We start from the raw sequence: 17,321 nt of genomic DNA on the forward strand, positions 1-17,321 counted from the left end.
GTCCCTGCTGGTTCCTTGCTCTGCTTAGGCCCCAACGAAAAGTCCTATTTTCTTGCCGCCTAGATGAAGCTGTCCCCAAGGTAGGGTCTCAGTTGGTAGCCCCCCCTTTATACTCGCAGCCTCACCCCACACATTTTGCTTTGGTCTTTTCCAAGTATTCCTGCTTGTTAGTTGGTTCTGCTCAGATAAGCCCCAACAAAAAGTCCTATATTCTTGCTCTCTGGTCAAGGAGTCCTCAGAGTAGGGTTTCAGGGGGTACCCGTCTTTTATTCCTGCCTCCTCACTTCCCACTTTGGTCTCTTCCAAATGTCCCTGCCGGTTAATTGTTCCTGCTCAGATAGGGCGAACAAAGAGTTATGTTTTCATGCCCCCTCGGTCAAGTTATCCTCAGAGTAGTGTCTGAGTTTGTACCCTCCTTTTATTCTTGTCCTCCCCCAATTCCCACTTTGATGTCTTCCAACAGTTCCTTCTGGTTAATTGGACCTGCTCTGATAGGCCCCGACAAAGACTGATTTTCTTCCCCCAGGTCAATTTGTCCTCAGAGTTGGTTTTCAGTTTGTAGCCCCACTTTCATTCCTGCCACCCCCCAACACACACACACACACACACACACACACACACACTTCCTGCTTTGGTCTCCTCCAAATGTTCCTGATGAGTTGGTTCTGCTCAGATAGGCACCACCAAGAGTCCTGTTTTCCTGCCCCCTATGTCTAATTGTCCTCAGAGTAGTGTCTCACTTGGTAGCACCCCTTTTATTCCTGCCCCTCCCCACTTCCCGCTTTGGTCTCTTGCAACTGTTCCCGCTGGTTAGTTGGCCCTACTCAGATAGGCCCCAGCAAAGAGTCCTGTTGACTTGGCCCCAGGTCAAGTTGTCCTCAGAGTAGGGTCTCAGTTGGTAGGCCCCCTTTATTGCTTCCACTTGCTGCTTTGGTCTCTTCCATCTGTTCCTTTTGGTTGGATGGTCCGGCTCAGATAGGCCCCAAGAAAGAGTCCTATTTTCATGCCCCAGGTCAAGGTGTCTTCAAAGTAGGGTTTCAGCTTTTAGTCCCCCTTTGTTCCCTTCCCCACTCTTCCCGCTGTGGTCTCCTCCAACTGTTCCTGCTTCTTAGTTGGTCCTGCTCAGATAGACACGCACCAGTAGTCCTGGTTTCTTGCCACCGGGTCAAATTATGTTCAGGATAGGGTCTCAGATGGTTGCCTTCCCTTTTATTCGTTTCCCCCACTTCCTGCATTGGTCTCTTCAAAATGTTAATGCTGGTTAGTTGCTCCGGCACAGATAGGCCCCAACAAAGAGTCCTTTTTTCTTGCCCCCACGTAAAGTTCTACTCAGAGAATGGTTTCAGGTGGTTGCCCCCTTTTATTCCTGCTGCCCCCCTCACAGTTTCTGCTTTGGTCTCTTCCTACTGGTCCTGCTGATTAGGTGTTCCTGCTCAGAGAGGCCCCAACAAAGAGTCCTGTTCTCTTGCCCCCAGTTCAAGTTGCCCTCAGAGTAGTTTCTCAGTTGGCAGCCCCCCGTTTATTCGTACCGCCAACAAAGTTCCGCCTCGGTCTCTTCCACGTGCTCCTGCCGGTTAGTTGGTCCTCTTCAAATAGGCCACAACAATGAGTCCTTTTATCTTTCCCCCAGGTCAAGTTGTCCTCAGAGTAGGGTTCCAGTTGGTAGCCCCCGTTTTATTCCAGCCACCCCTCCCCAGCACACACTCCCATCTTTGGTCTCCACCAAATATTCCTGCTGGTTAGTTGGCCCTGTGCATTTAAGCCCGAGAAAAGAGTCCTGTTTTCTTGTCCTCTAAATCAAGTGGTCCTCAGAGTAGGATCCCAGTTGGTAGCCCCTCCCCCCCACTTTCTGCTTTGGTCTTTTCCAACTGTTCCATCTGGTTAGTTGGTCCTGCTCAGATAAGCCCCAAAAGAAAGTCCTGTTTTCTTGCCCCCAAGTCACGTTGTTCTCAGAGTTGGTTTTCAGTTGTTAGCTCCCCTTTTATTCATGGTGGCCACACACTTCCCACTTTGGTCTCTTCCAACTGATCCCGCTGGTTAGTTGGTGCTGCTCACGTAATGCCCTGATAACGCGTCCTGATTTCTTGCCCCTAGGTCACGTTGTCATCAGAGTAGGTCTCAGTTGGTAGCCCACACGTTCCACACCCCCTCCTCAGGGGCACAGTTGTTCTCCAGGAGGACCACCCCCAAGACCAGCACCAGGAGGCTGGCCGTGGGCATGCCCTGCCTACTGCTTAGCATCCCATCACATATCAGGCCAAGGATGGTGACCAGGAAGAAGGAGTGGTCTCTGGCGTCCGCTTCCTTCACGTCAACACCAAAGACCAGCTGCAGATACTCGCAGGCTTGGTGGAAGATCACGGAGACGTGGTCCTGGTCATCTTGGCCGACCGCCACCAGCATCTCCGCCTGCGTGGTCGGTCGGCTGCCGAGTGGGATACTTGAGGAGCAGGAATGCCACCAGGTCAGCCAGCCTCATGCCGAATGCATCTGGGAGCGAGGGCTGGGCTCCTTCTGGGGCCCCTCTGGTGCTGGACCCCTCCTCATCGGGGCTGCTGGGGTCCTCATCGGACTGGCTCCACGGAGCACCTGCCATGTCAGCGGGGGAGGGGCAGGCATTCGGAAGGCTCAGACTGACTCTGTTGAGGGGCCCAGGCTCCCTCTGTCCTCCTTCTGCATCCTCGCCAAGAATGGCCACAGAGCCCAGGCCCTGCCCTCTGCCCACTTGAGGTGTCCCAGCCGCCTCCCCCCGCCCACACACACACACACACACACACCCCGTGTCTGTGAGACTCCACTGTGGAAGTCTGGCCCGACTCATCCAGCCAGATGCCCATCCTGCCCATGGCCCTTCACAGAAGGACGCGGGTGCCCGAACTCTGGCAGGTTCCTTCTCTGTGTCCTAGGGACCTGAGTCCTTCGGTCCTCCCCCCATGTCCCCTCTTGGACCCACCACCCGGCCTGTGCCCCTGCCCTTTCTTACCTGGGATCCTGTCCCTCACCCCAAGGTCCTCAGCTCCCTCAAACCACCGAGGTACGGTTGAGTGGACACAGCCTGCGGCCGCCCTCTCCAGAAACCCCGGCCTCAGTGGGGCCTGAGCGCCTCTACCCAGGGTGGGTGGGTGTAGTAGGCCCTACCGCTCTCCCTCAGGTCCAGACACCAGCTCCAGGATGAGCCTGGGCCCGTCCCTCTGGGTCCCCGAGTCTACCACCCTTAGCCCCGCTGGGAGAAGGGCTCCGCCTGACCACCCTGCCGGGGTCTCTCGGGCTGCCGGCTGGACTGACCTGGATTCCGGGATGGGGGGCCGGCCGTGCTCCCTCACATGTCGACGTGCACGCCTTGCTGCCCGGCCGGGCCCCTTCTCTCTGCCGGCCCGAACCAGGCATCCCAGACTGAGGCTCCCACCTCTGTCACCATCCTTTCCGGGATCCTCACCTTGACTCTGACCGGCTCGGGCCGTGCCCCCACCCTCTGCACAGCTGAGTCTGTGCGCCTCAGACCCAGGCTCTCACTCCCCGCCTTCCTGGAGACAGAGGCAGGGAGCACACCGCAGCCACTGTCCCCTCCCCGCTACATTGTGATCAGCTGCCCAGAAGGCATCGCACTGAACAGAGATCCCAGGCCAGCCTGGCTCGGGCAGGGCATCTCCACTGCAGGGCTCCCCCCCTGGAGCCCCACCGCCTCAGCCTTCTTTCATTTCTTCTGTTCCTCTTAGGGGACCTTTCCCTGCCTTCCCATGGGGACCGCAGCTGCTAGATAGTCACCTATGGGTGGGACGTGTCCTGCCTCTCCTAGTGTCCTCACTGCCAACACAGGGCCCTTCCGAGCGTGAGCAGAGCTCAGCGAATGTCCGGCCACAAATGTCCCAGTGAGCTGGGGACCTCTGCTCAGATCGAGTGTCTCCTCCTTTCTTGGAGACCCAAGCAAAGGCAGGCACACATCTCTATGTCCCTTGTCCAGAATGACAGATGACAAGGGACAAGAAGCAAGAACGAACATCTTTTATTTCTCCATGTCCTGAAACCATCCGTTTACTGCCAGGGTCTTCACGTTTGCAAGACATCCCTGTCTGTGCCCAGCCCAGGCACCGCGATTCCCTTCTGGATCCCGAACGAGGACGGAAGGGTTCCCAGCTCGTTGCACCAAACGGCACAACTCTGACTCTTGAACACCTGTGGCGTGGGTGCCGCTCCCACACTGAGCCCGAAGCTCACGAAACCTTCTATGACAAGGAACGACATCTGAAAACTTCCTCGAGGAAACAAAGATCGATTTCCGAGGCCACGTAGACAGAGAACAAGAACCCACCCAAACGTGCGCTTGGCCCCGCTTTCCCCCAAGCCGCCCTGGCCCTCCACTACTCACAACGCCCAGCGCCCGCTCTGCTCGCACTCGCAGGGGAGAAGTGGCCTGGCTGCGTGTCCCGCAGGAGAAGCTGCTCGACCCCAGGTGGGAACGGGCCCGGCTGCCCCTCGGGCTCAGGCCCGCTCTTCCTCATGGCTCACAGCGTCTTCGGACAGACACGGAGACCCGGGCTGCCTGCTGTTGACCGCCAGGATGTGCTGCAGCACTTGCACGCCGCTGGTTTCTGCGTGGGCCCTGGGACCCCACAGGAACTCGTAGCGTGCGGGCTCGCTGCCGGGCACCTGCCGGTACTCCAGGTACCCTTCCTGCACCCAGACTTCGGTCAGCAGCTCCCTGGGCTCCCCATAGAATACGTGCTCCCTGCCGGCATACACCCCCATGACCCCCAGCGCTTCCCACACCGCCTCCTCAGGGGCACGGTCGTCCTCCAGGAGGATCACCCATAGGACCAGCACCAGGAGGCTGGTCTTGGGCATGCCGTCCCTACCACTCGGCGTCCCATCGCAGCTGAGGCCCAGGATGCTGACCAGGACGTAGGAGCGCTCGCGGGGGTCCACTTCCTTCACGTCGACTCCAAAGACCAGCTGCAGATACTCGCAGGCTCGGCGGAAGATCATGGGGAAGCGGTCCTGGTCATCTTGGCTAACCGCCGCCAGCATCTCCGCCCGTGTGGTCGGCTGCTTGGTGCGATACTTGAGGAGCAGAAGCAGCACCAGGCCGGCCACCTTCACGCAGAGCGCATCTGGGAGCGAGGCCTGGGCCCCTGCCGGGGCCCCCCAGGTGCTCGACCCCTCCTCATCGGGGCTGCTGGAGCCCTGGTGGGACTGGCTCCCCGAAGCGCCTGCCATGGCACTGGGGGAGGGGCAGGAGCTCCGAGGGCTCTGGGGAGGAATCGGGGACCCGGCAGCAGCAGACCCCTCCTCCAGGGGGACCAGAATGAGGACAGAGCAGGAGGAGGACAGGGAGGAAGGAGAGGAGGAGGAGGAGGAGGAGGGAGATGGGTATCCCCCCTCCTCCTCCTCCTCTGCTTTCTCCTCCTCCAACTCCTCCTCTTCCTCCGACTCCACCTCCTCCACCTCCAACTCCAACTCCTCCTCTTCCAACTCCTCTTCCTCCGACTCCACCTCCTCCACCTCAACCTCCACCTCCTCCACCTCAACCTCCACCTCCAAATCCACTTCTTCCACCTCCTCCTCCTCCGCCTTCTCCTCCTTCAACTCCACCTCCTCCACCTCCTCCTCCTCCTCCTCCTTCTTCAACTCCACCTCCTCCTTCTTCAACTCCAACTCCTCCACCTCCCTGTCCTCAGGCTCTGGCAGCGGTGCATCCCATGGCAGCGGGACCTCTCTTGGCTCCTCCTTCAGCTTGCAGAACACACTGCTCTCACCCAGGGGCATGATGGTCGCCAGGCCCTGAAGACAGAAGAGGGGTGGCTCCTCAGGGGGAGGCCCAGCCCACCCAGACCCCGAGCTCCCAGGCCTGAGAGCGGGGCCGCGTGGGGGTTGGGGGCCGAGGGGTCCCCTCTGGGGTGGGATGGGCGAGCCCCCGGCCCCACGCGCGGGGCACGCACCTCGCCTGGACAACCGACTGGCACGCGGCCGCGCCTCCTCTGCTCTGTGACCTCAGGACTCCTGCCTCAGACCAAGGCCTCAACTGCAGAGCTCGCAGAGCCCCTGGAAGAGGGAGGGAGGGGGGGAGGGAGGGGGCGCCTCAGGGTCTCAGGGTGGGTGCAGACCGCGAGCATCGTCCCGGGCCCCCACCCCCCCACTGCGGCCAGGAGATTCTGGCCAGGACTCTGGGCGGCCCCGCCCCGGGAGCCCCCACCCCCCCACCCCCCATCCAGCCTGGGCCTGCCCCTTCTGGGCCTCCGCTGACAGCCAGAGCGGACCCGAGCGGCAGGGCAGGCCTGGGCCCTAGGCAGGTGTCCTGGGCTGCGAGGCAGCGCCTCCTCTCTCCCCTGCACCCCGGCCAGGGCCCGGGATCCTGCCTCGGCTGACCGGGGTCCAGCCCCGCACACCAAGGCCCTCCCCTCGCCCAGACCCACCGCGGGGGCGGCTTTCCGAGGGCGGCCCCGGGGCTGGGGTCCAAGGGGGCCTCCGGCCGTCCTCCCGCAGGGCTCTCCCGGGGAGCCCCGGGCCCGCTGCCTCCCACCACAACCCTCACGGCCCGGCGAGGTCCGGGCCAAGGCGGCTGGCGGCGCACGAGGCGACCAAGTCCGGGGAGGCCCGGGGCCGATGGCGGGGGGCTCACGTGGCTTCCTTGGGGGTCCCTCAGCCCTATCCTCTCGTCCCCATCCGGACTCCCTGGGCGGCCTGGGCCTCGGGCTCTGCCGCCTGACGCCGGCTCCTCGCGCGCAACCAGCTCTCAGTCGGGCTGGGACCTAGAGCCCGAGTCCGCCCACGCCTCACGCCCTGGTCACAGTCGTCGTGGTCGCGCCGCCCTGCGGCCTCCACCGCCGCCCCCACCGCCGGACTCATTCCCCTCTGGGTCCCGGCCCCCTCGCTCCTCCCTCTGGGCCTCACCTCGAAGCCCACGAGGCTCTGCGCCCTTCCCGCGCCTGACGGGATTCGAGGCGCGGCCGGAAGACGCCGACGCCGACGCGACGCCGACGCCGAGGCCCAGGCCCCCTCGCCCCGCCCCGCCCCGCCAGTCTCTTGAGACCCGGATGCGGAAGTCCAGACACCCCGCGGGGCCTCATTCCCACTAGGGGCTTCCCTCGGTTGCCGCTAGGGGTCGCCTTCCGGGCCGGGGCCTGCGTTCTGGGGGCCAGAGTCCCTCCCTTGGTGTTCCCTCCGTGGCCTCCTGCACCCCGGGGACGGCCTGTGTGCGTGGCCGCTGACGATGGGAACTCGTGCCCCTCAGACCGCGGTCTGAAGGTCTCTGGGACGCACCGCCCAGGCTCAGTGACGGGGCGCCGGCCACCTCTGGCCGCCCGATGCAGGGGCTCCCCGGGCCTGCGGCACGGACTGACTTCGTAGCTCTGGGCTGGGGTGGACCTGGTCTCCTGACAGCACCTGGGCCCTCCTCCCCTCTGCCCACCGGAGCGGCTGCTCCCAACAGACAGCGGGTCCTCGGTTCTCCCCAGCTCACCCATCCGACCCCCACTCCCCCGTCCAGGTGATCCGAGACCCGGATGCCCAAGTCCAGCCTCGCCCAGTGTCCCCATCCCTCCCGGGGGCCTGCGCGGACTGACTCTCTTGTGGGGTCCAGGTTCCTTTGCCTGCAGGTCCCTCTGTTCCTCATTAGGAATCGCCCCGGGACACGGCCCCTGCCCTCTGCCCACCTGAGGTGTCCCAGCCACCCCCCGCCCCCTGCGCCTCCTCCGGTGTCTCTGAGACCCGGCTGCGGAAGTCTGGCCCGACTCTCCTCCGCGAGTCCCCATGCCTCCCAAGGGCCCTTCTCAGAAGGCCTGAAGTCTTGAACTTTGGGGCGTCCCCTCTGTCCTGGGGGCCCGAGTCCCTCAGTCCTCCGTCTGCCCCCACCTGGACACCGTGGCCCCGTCCTGTGTCCCTGCCGTTTCCTGACCTAGGATCCTGTCCCTCACCCCAAGGTCCTCAGCTTCCTCAGATCCCCGAGGCACAGTTGAGTGGACGGGGCCTGCGGCCACCCTCTACACGTACCCCGGCACCCGCGGCCCAGGCTGATCTCCTCTCCCCGGGGCGGGATGGGCCCTGCGGATCTCCATGAAGTCCCCACACCTGCTGCAGAAGAGCCTGGGCCCTTCCCCCCTATTATTCCTGCCGCCCCGCCACACACACTTCCGACTTTTCTCTCTTCCAACTGTTCCTGCTGGTTACTTGGTCCTGCTCAGATAGGCCTGAACAAAGCCTCCTGTTTTCTTGCTCCTAGAACCAGTTGTCCTCAGAGGAGTGTCTCAGTTGGTAGCCCCCCTTCTATTCCTCCCCCCTCTCTTCTTGCTTTGGTCTCTTCTAGCTGTTCTTGCTGGTTGGTTGGTTCTGCTCCGACAGGGCCCCAACAAAGTGTTCTATTTTCTTGACCCCATGTCATGTTGTCCTCAGAGTACTGTTGCAGTTGGTAGCCCCCCCCCCCGTTTATTCCTGCCACACCCCCACACACACATTTCTTGCTTTGGTCTCTTCCAACTGTAATCACTGGTTTGTTGGTCATGCTCAGATATGTCCCAGCAAAGAGTCCTGTTGCCTTGTCCCCAACACAAGTTGTCCTCAGAGTAGGGACTCAGTTGGCAGCCCCCCTATTACTCCTGCTCCCTCCCACTTACCGGTTTGGTCTCTTCCAACGATTCCTGATGTGTAGTTGGTCCTGCTCAACAGGCCCCAATAAAGAGTCCTGTTTTCTTGCCCCCTGGGTCAAGTAGTGTTCTGAGTAGGGTCTCAGTTACTAGCCCCCTTTCATTCCTGCTCACCACACTTCCTGCTTTGGTCTCTTCCAACTCTTCCTGCTGGTTAGATGGTCCTACTCAGATTGGCTCCAAATAAGAGTCTTAATTTACTTGCCCGCTTTGTCCAGTTGTTCTCAGAGTATGGTCTCAGCTGGTAGCCCCCCTTTTATTCCTGCCCCCCAATTCCTGCTTTGGCCCCTTCCAACTGTTCCCACTGGTTAGTTGGTCCTACTCAGATTGGCCCCCAAAGAGTCCTATTATCTTGCCGCCAGGTTAAGTTGTCCTCAGAATTGGGTCCCATTTGTCAGGCCCCCTCTTATCCCCCCACCCCCATTTCCGTTTGGTTCTCTTCCAAAGGCTCCTGCTGGTTATTTGCTCCTGCTCAGATAGGACCGAACAAACAGTCTTGTTTTCTTACCATCTAGATCAAGTTGTCCCCAGAGTAGGGTCTTATTTGGTAGCCCCCCCCCCTTTTTTTTCCCTGCCCTCCCACTCTGTCTACTTTGGTCTCTTCCAACGGTTCCTGCTTGTTACTTGGTCCTGCTCAGATAGGGACCAACAAAGAGTCCTATTTTCTTTCCCCCAGGTCAAGTGGTCATCAGAGTAGGGAGTCGGTTGGTGCCCCCCCCCCCTTTTATTCCTATTGCCCACCCCACACTTCCTGCTTCGGTCTTTTCAACCTGTTCCTGCTGGTTAATTGGTCCTGCTCAGATAGGCCCCAACTACGAGTCCTATTTTTATTCCACTAGGTCAAGTTGACCTCAGAGTAGGATTTCAGGTGGTAGCCTCCCCTTTTATTCCTGCCTCCCCCTTCCTGCTTTGGTCTCTTCCAACTGTTCCTATAGGTTAGTTTGTCCTGCTTGTGTATGTCTCCACAAAGAATCCTATTTTCCTGCCCCTAGGACAAGTTGTCCTCACAGTTGTGTTTAATTTGGCACCCCCCTTTTGTACCTGCTGACCACGCCCCCCACACACACACTTCCTGGTTTGGTCTCTTTCAACTGCTCCTGCTGATTAGTTGGTCTTGTTCAGTAAGGCCCAACAAAAAGTCCTGTTTTCTTGGCCCCAGGTCAAGTTGTCCTCAGAGTTGGGTTTAAGTTTGTAGCCCCCCTTTTAGTGCTCCCCTCCCCCACTTCTCACTTTGGTCTCTTTCATCTCTTCCTGCTGGTTAGTTGGCCCTGCTCAGATAGGCTGCACCATGATTCCTGTTTTCTTTCCCCCCAGGTCAAGTTGTCTCCAGAGTAGGGTCTTAGTTGGTAGCCCCCTTTTATTCCCGATCCACCCAGTTCCTGCTTTGGTATCTTCCAAGTGTTCCTGCTGGTTAATTGTTCCTTCTCAAGTAGGCTGCAAGAAACAGTCCTAATTTCATGCCCCTAGGTCACATTGTTCTCAGCATCTGGTTTAATTTGGTAGTCCCCTTTATATTCCTGCCACTCCTCCAAACACACTTCCTGGTTTGGTCTCTTCCAACTGTTCCTGCTGGTTAGTTGGTCCAGCTCACATAGGCACGAACCAAGAGTCCTGTTTTCTTGCCCCCGAGGTCACGTTGTCCTCAGAGTAGGGTGTGTGTTGGTTGCCTCCCTTTTTTCCTGCCCCCCCCCACTTCCAGCTTTGGTCCATTCCAACTGGTCTATTGGTTACTTGGTCCTGCTCACATGGGCCACAAAAGGGAGTCCTGTTTTCTTGCCCCCAGGCCAAGTCGTCCTCAGATTAGGGTCTCAGTTGGTAGCCCCCGTTTATACCTGCCCTGGCAAACTTCTCGCTTTGGTCTCTTCAAGTACTCCTGGTGGCTAGTTGGTCCTGGTCAGATAGGCCCCAACAAAGAGCCCTGTTTACTTGCCCCAGTTCAAGTTGTCCTCAGAGTAGGGTCTTCGTTGGTAGCCCCCCTTTTACTCATGCCTCCCACACTTCCTGCTTTGGTGCCTTCCAGCTCTTCCTGCTGATTAGGTAGTACCGCTCAGATAGGCCAGAAGGAAGAACCCTGGTTTCTTGCCCCCCAGGTCACGTTGTCCATAGAGTAGGATCTCAGTTGGTGTCCACTTTTATTCCTGCCTCCCCACTTCCTGCTTTGATCTCATCCAACTGTTCCTGCTCGTTAGTTGGTCCGACTCAGATAGGCCCCAATAAGAGTCATGTTTTCTTGCCTCGTGTGTCAAGTTGTCCACAGGGTAGCATCTCAATTTGTAGCCCCCCATTTGTTCCTGCCCCCCCCCCACCTTCCTGGTTTGGTCCTTCCAGATTTTACTGCTGGTTGGTTGGTTCTGCTCAGATAGGCCACAACAAAAAGTCCTACTTTCTTGCCACCAAGTCAACTTGTCCTCAGAGTAGGATTTCAGTTTGTAGTCCCCCTTTTATTCCCTCCCCACCCCACTTCCTGCTTTGGTCTCTTCCAACTGTTCCTGCTGGTTAGTTCGTCCTTATCAGATAGGTCCCAACAAAGAGCCCTGTTTTCTTGCCCCCTAGATCAAGTTGCCCTCAGAGTATGGTCTCAGTTACTAGCCCCCCCTTTTATTCCTGCCCCCCACACTTCCTGCATTAGTCTCTTCCAACTGTTCCTGCTGGTTAGACATCAATCTCAGATAGGCCCCCCCAAAATGTCCTGTTTTATGGTCCCCAGAGTCAAGCTGTCCTCAGAGTACGGTCTCAGTTGGGAGCACCATTTTTATTGCTGCCCCCCCCGACACTTCCCGCTTTGGACTGTTCCAACCCTTCCTGCTGGTATAGTTGGTACTGCTCAGATAGGCCCCATCAAGGAAACATATTTTCTGCCTCCTACGTAAAGTTGTTTCCAGAGTAGGGTCTTAGTTGGTAGCACCCCTTTTATAGCTCCCCCCCCCAAGACCACTTCTCAATTTGGTCTCTTGCAACTGTTCCTTTATCCTGCTCAGTTAGGCCCCAACAAAGAGTCCTATTTTCATGCCCCTAGGTCAAGCTGTCCTCAAAGTAGGGTTTAATTGGTAGCCCCCTTTTTATTCCTGCCACCACCACCCCCAACACACAGTTCCTGCTTTGTTCTCTTCCAACTCTTACTACTGGTTAGTCGGTACTGCTCAGATAGGCCCCAAAATAATCGTGTTTCCTTGCCCCCAGGTCAAGTTGTTCTCAGAGTTGGGTATAAGGTGGTAGCCCCCGCTTTTATTCCTGTACCTCACACACTTCCCTTCTTGGCCTCTTCCAACTTCTCCTGTTAGTTAGTTGGTCCTGCTCAGATAGGCCCCAACAAAAAGTCCTGTTTTCTTACCCCCAGACTAACTTGCCCTCAGAGTACTGTCTCCATTGGTAGCCCCCTTTTTATTCCTGTCCCACAACGCTTCTTGCTCTGGTCTCTTCCAACTGTTCCTGCTGGTGAGTGCGTCTTCTCAGATAGCCCCGGAGAAAGAGTCCCGTTTCTTGCCCCCAAGGTCACGATGTCCTCAGAGTAGGGTCTGACTTGGTTGCCCCTGTTTTATGTCTGAACCCCCACACTTCTCGCTTTGGTCTCTTCCAACTCTTCCTGCTGATTAGTTGATCCTGCTCAGAGAGGCCCAGACCAAGTTTCCTGTTTTGTTGCCCCCCCCGGGTCAAGTTGTCCTCAGAGTAGGGTCTCAGTTGGTTGCCACCATTTTATTTCTTCCCCCCCAATTCCAAGTTTGGCCTCTTCCAACTGTTCTTGTGGGTTAGTTGGTCCTGCTCAGATAGGTCCCCCAAGAGTCCTGATTTAGTGCCCCTAGGTCAAGTTGTCCTCAGAGTAGGATCTGAGTTGGTAGACCCCCTTTGATTCCTGCTCCCCCCCCCACACACACACTTCCCACATCGGTGTGCTCCAACTGTACCCGCTGGTTGGTTGGTCCTGCTCAGATAGGCCCCACCAAGAGTCCTGTTTTCTTGATCCCTAATTCCAATTGTCCCCAGGGTAGTGTCTCAGTTTGAAGCCCCCCTTTTATTCCCTCCCCCACCACTTCCCGCTTTGATCCCTACCAACTACTCCTGCTGCTTAGTTGGTACTTCTCAGATAGGCCCCAGTAAAGAGTCCTATTTTCCTGCTCCAGGTCACATTGTCCTCAGAGTAGGGTCTCGGTCCGTAGGCCCCTTTGAAGCCAACACCCCTCTTTGGTCTCTTCCAAATTCTCCTGCTGGTTAGTTGGTCCTGGTCAGATAGGCCCTAACAAAGAGTCCTGTTCTCTTGTTCCAGGTTGTCCTCAGAGTAGGGTGTAAATTGGTAGCCCCACTTTTATTGCTGTCCCCCCCACATGTCCCACTTTGGTCTGCTCCAACTGTTCCTGCTGGTTTGTCGGTCCTGCTTAGATAGTCCTCCACAAAGAGTCCTGTTCTTGCCCTCGAGGTCAAGTTTTCCCCAGAGTAGGGTCTCAGTTGGTAGCCTCCCGTTTCATTCCTTCCTCCCCACACATTCTGCTTGGGTCTCTAACAACTGTTCCTGCTGGTTAGCTGGTCCTGCTTAGATAGGCCCCGCAAAAGAGTCCTGTTTACTTGCCCCCAAGGTCATGTTGTCCTCAGAGTAGTGTGTCAGTTGGGAGCCCTCCTTTTATTAATGCCCCTCCCAACTGCCACTTCCCACTTTGGTCTGTTCCAAGTGTTCCTGGCGGTGAGTTGTTCCCTTTCAGATAGGTCCCAACAAAGAGTCCTATTTTCTTGTCCCCAGGTCAAGGTGTCCTTAGAGTTGGATTTAAGTTGGTAGCCCCCCTTTTATTCCTGCACCCCACACACTTCCCTCCTTGGTCTCTTCCAACCTCTTCTGTTGGTTAGTTTGTCCTACTCAGGTAGGGCCCAACAAAGTGTCCCATTTTGTTGCCCCCTAGAAAATGTTGTCCCCAGAGTAGGGTCTCATTTGTAGCGTCCTTTTCATTCCTGCCCCCCTCCAATTCCTATCTCTTCCAACTGTTCCTGCTGGTTAGTTGGTCTTGCTCAGATAGGCCCAAAGAATAAGTCATGTTTTCTTGCCCCCAGGTAAATTGTCCTCAGAGTTGGGTTTAAGTTCGTAGCCCACCTTGTTTCCTGCGCCCCACACGCTTCCCTCCTTGGTCTCGTCCAACCGCTCCTGTTGGGAAGTTTGTCCTGCTCATATAGGGCCCAACAAAGATTCCTATTTTCTCTCCCCTAGGTCATGTTGTCCCCAGAGTTGGTTCTCATTTGTAGCCTCCCTTTTTATTCCTGCTCCTCCCATTCCTGCTTTGTTCTCTTCCAACACTTCCTGCTGTTTAGTTGGTCCTGCTCAGATAGGCCCCAAGAATAAGTCATGTTTTCTTGCCCCAAAGTAAGTTGTCCTCAGAGTTGGGTTTAAGATGGTAGCACCCCTTTTATTCCTGCACCACACACAATTCCCTCCTTGGTTTCTTCCAAAATTCTCCTTGTGGTTACTTGGTCCTGCTCAGATACGCCCAAAGAAAGAGTCTTGTTTTCTTGCCCCCTAGGTCAGGTTGTCCCCAGAGTAGGGTCTTAGTTTGTCGCCCCCTCCCTTTATTCCGCCCCCCCACCCCCACACACTTCCTGCTTTGGTCTCTTCCAACTGTTCCGGGTGGATAGTTTGTCCTGCTTAGATAGGCCCCAACAAAAAGTGCTGTTTTCCTGCCCTCAAATCAAGTTGTCCTCAGAGTATGATTTCAGATGGTAGTCCCCCTTTTACTACTGCCACCCCCCGACACACACTTCCTGATTTGGTGTCTTTCAACTGTTCTACTCGTTAGATGTTCCTTCTCAGGCCCCAACAATACTCCTGTTTTCTTGCCCCGAGTTCAAGTTGTCCTCAGAGTTGAGTTTCAGTTTGTATCCCCCCCCCCATTATTCCTGTTTCCCACATACTTCCCTCTTTGGTCTCTTTCAACTGTTCCTGCTGGTTAGTTGGTCTTGCTCAGAGAGGCCCCGCCAAGATTCCTGTTTTGTTTTGTTTTGTTTTGTTTTGTTTTGTTTTGCTCCCTAGGTCAAGTTGTCCCCAGGGTAGGGTCTCAGATGGTAGCCTCCCCTTTTATTCCTGCCCGCCCACACTTTCTGGTTTGGTCTCTTCCAACTGTTCCTGCTGGTTACTTGTTCTACCTAGATAGGCCTCAACAAAAATCCTATGTTCCTGCGGCCTAGATCAAGTTGTCGCCAGAGGAGGGTCCTAGTTGGTAGCCTCCTCTTTGATTTCTGCCCCCCACCCACACACACACTTTCTGCTTGGGTCTCTTCCAAATGTTCCTGCTTGTTAGTTGGTCTTGCTCAGATAGGCCCCAACAAAAAATCCTGTTTTTTTGCGCCCAGGACAAGTTGTCCTCTGAGTTGGGGCTCAGTTGGTAGTACCCCTTTTATTCCTGTCCCCCACATACTTTCTGCTTTGGTCTCTTCCATCTGTTCCTGCTGGTTACTTGGTCCTGCTTATATAGCGCTCAACAAAGAGTCCTGTTCTCTTGCCTCCAGGTCAAGTTGTCCTCAGACTAGGGTTTCAGTTGGTACCCCCTTTTATTCCTGCTTCTCCCCCCCCCCACACACACACTTCCTGCTTCCGACTCTTCCTACTGTTCCTCCTGGTTAGTTGGTCCTGCTCAGATAGGCCCCAACAAAGAGTCATTTTCTTGCCACCAGGTCAAATTCTCCAGAGTCGGGTTTCAACTGTTAGCCCCACTTTTTTCCCTGACCCCAACGCTCTTCCAGGTTTGGTCTCTTCCAAGTGTTATGGCAAGTTAGTTGGTCCTGCTCACATAGGTCCCACCAAGAGTATTGTTTGTTTTATTGCTCCCTAGGTCAAGTTGTCCCCAGAGTAGGGTCTCAGTTGTTAGCCCCCCGTTATTCCTGCCCCCACCCAATTCCCACTTTGGTCTCTTCCAACAGTTCCTGCTGCTTAGTTGGTCCTGCTCAGATAGGCCCCAAATAGAGTCCTATTTTCTTGTCCCCTAAGTCAAGTTGTCCTCAGAGTAGGGTCTCAGATGATAGCCCCCCTTTTATTTCTGCCTCCTCCCACTTTCTGCTTTGGTCTCTTACAACTATTCCTGATGGTTAGTTGGTCCTACTCAGATGGGCCCCAAGAAAGAGTCCTCTTTTCTTGCCCCCGAGGCCCAGTTTCCCTCAGAGTAGGGTTTCCTTTGGGTGCCCCAGTTTTATTCCTGCTCCACCCGACACTTCCCTAGGTGGTCTCTTCAACTGCTCAGGCTGGTTAGTTGATCCTGCTAAGATAGGCCCCAGGAAAGAGCCCTGTTTTCTTGCCCCCTAGGTCACATTGTCTTCAGAGAAGCATATCAGTAGGTAGCCCCCTTTTTATTCCTACCCCCTTCGCACACTTTCTGCTTAGCTATCTAACACCTGTTCCTACTGGTGAGTTGGTCCTCCTCAGATAGTCCCTACAAAGTGTCCTATTTTCTTGCCCCCAAGTCAAGTTGTCCTCGGAGTAGGGTTTCAGTTGGTAGGCCCTCTTTTATTCCCTCTCCCACACTTCCTGCTTCCGTCCCTTCCAACTATTCCTGCTGCTTAGTTGGTCCTGCGCAGATACGCCCAACAAAGAGTCCTAATTACTTGCCCCCTAGGTCAAATTGTCCCCAGAGTAAGGTCTTAGTTGTTGGCGTCCCCTTTTATTCCTGCACCCCCTACTTCCTGCTTTGGTCTCTTCCAACAGTTCCTGCTGCTTACTTGGTCCTGCTCAGGTAGACCCCAATAAAGACTCCTATTTTCTTGCCCCCTGGTCAATTTGTCCTCAAAGTAGGGTTTCAGTTGGCAGCCCCACTTTTATTCCTGCTGCCTCACCCACACAATGCCTGCTTTGGTCCCCTCCAACTGTTCCCTCTAGGTAGTTGGTCCTACTCAGAACCCCCCCCCCCAAATTCCTGTTTCCTTGCCCCCAGGGCATGTTTTCCTCAGAGGTGTGTTTCCGTTGGTAGTCCCCCTTTTGTTCCTGCCCCCACACACTTCCCCCTTTGGTCTCTTCCAACTACTTTGGTAACTTGGTCCTGCTCAGATAGGCCCCAACAAAGAGTCCTGTTTTCTTGGCCCCAGGTTACATGGTCCTCAGAGTAGGGCCTTAGTTGGTAGCCCCACTTTAATGCTGCCACCCCGCTTCAAGCTCTTGTCTTCTGCAACTGTTCCTGCTGATTAGTTGGGCCTTGTTAGATAGGCTGCAGCAAAGAGTCCGGTTTCCTTGCCCCCTAGGCCAAGTTGTCCTCAGAGTAGGGTCTCAGTTTGTAAGCCCCCTTTTATTCCTACCCCCTCTGCACACTTTCTGCTTAGCTGTCTAACAACTGTTCCTACTGGTGAGCTGGTCCTCCTCAGATAGTCCCAACAAAGAGTCCCATTTTCTTACCCCCATGTCAAGTTGTCTTCAGAGTAGCGTTTCAGTTTATAGCCCCCCTTTTATTCTCTCTCCCCCACTTCCTGCTTTGGTCTCTTCCACCTATTCCTGCTGCTTAGTTGGTCTTGCACAGATAGGGCCCAACAAAGAGTCCTCTTTACTTGCCCCCTAGGTCAAGTTGTCCCCAGAGTAAGGTCTTAGTTGTTAGCCCCCCACCCCCTTTATTCCTGGGCCAACAGTTCTTGCTGGTTAGTTGGTCCTACTCAGGTAGGCCGCAACAATCAGTCCTATTTTCATGTCCTTATGTCATGTTGTCCTCAAAGTAGGGTTTCTGTCGGTAGCCCCCT

The 17,321-nt window shown here is 56.1% G+C and overlaps 1 protein-coding gene and 1 long non-coding RNA gene across 4 annotated transcripts; both read right to left on the minus strand.

The window, feature by feature from the left end:
- Positions 1 to 3,987: 3,987 nt before the first annotated feature.
- On the minus strand, positions 3,988 to 5,358 carry LOC125157906 (melanoma-associated antigen 9-like). 3 transcript variants are annotated; one of them, XM_047844992.1, is made up of 2 exons: positions 4,367 to 5,358; positions 3,988 to 4,220 (listed from the first exon to the last, which is right to left on the minus strand). In XM_047844992.1, the coding sequence occupies exon 1, from the start codon at positions 5,212 to 5,214 to the stop codon at positions 4,480 to 4,482; it is 735 nt and encodes a 244-aa protein (XP_047700948.1). In that variant the 5' UTR covers positions 5,215 to 5,358; the 3' UTR covers positions 3,988 to 4,220; positions 4,367 to 4,479. The 3 variants fall into 3 exon arrangements, with proteins under 3 accessions (XP_047700948.1, XP_047700947.1, XP_047700949.1); XM_047844991.1 differs by having other exon boundaries at positions 3,988 to 4,223; XM_047844993.1 differs by having other exon boundaries at positions 3,988 to 4,253.
- A 300-nt stretch (positions 5,359 to 5,658) lies between these two features.
- On the minus strand, positions 5,659 to 6,984 carry LOC125157907 (uncharacterized). The gene is made up of 3 exons (XR_007149091.1): positions 6,889 to 6,984; positions 5,937 to 6,039; positions 5,659 to 5,778 (listed from the first exon to the last, which is right to left on the minus strand). It is a non-coding gene; the product is annotated as an uncharacterized LOC125157907 (long non-coding RNA).
- Between the last annotated feature and the right edge of the window lie 10,337 nt (positions 6,985 to 17,321).

The sequence above is a fragment of the Prionailurus viverrinus genome, chromosome X, assembly GCF_022837055.1.
Source record: "Prionailurus viverrinus isolate Anna chromosome X, UM_Priviv_1.0, whole genome shotgun sequence".
Lineage (NCBI taxonomy): Eukaryota > Metazoa > Chordata > Mammalia > Carnivora > Felidae > Prionailurus > Prionailurus viverrinus.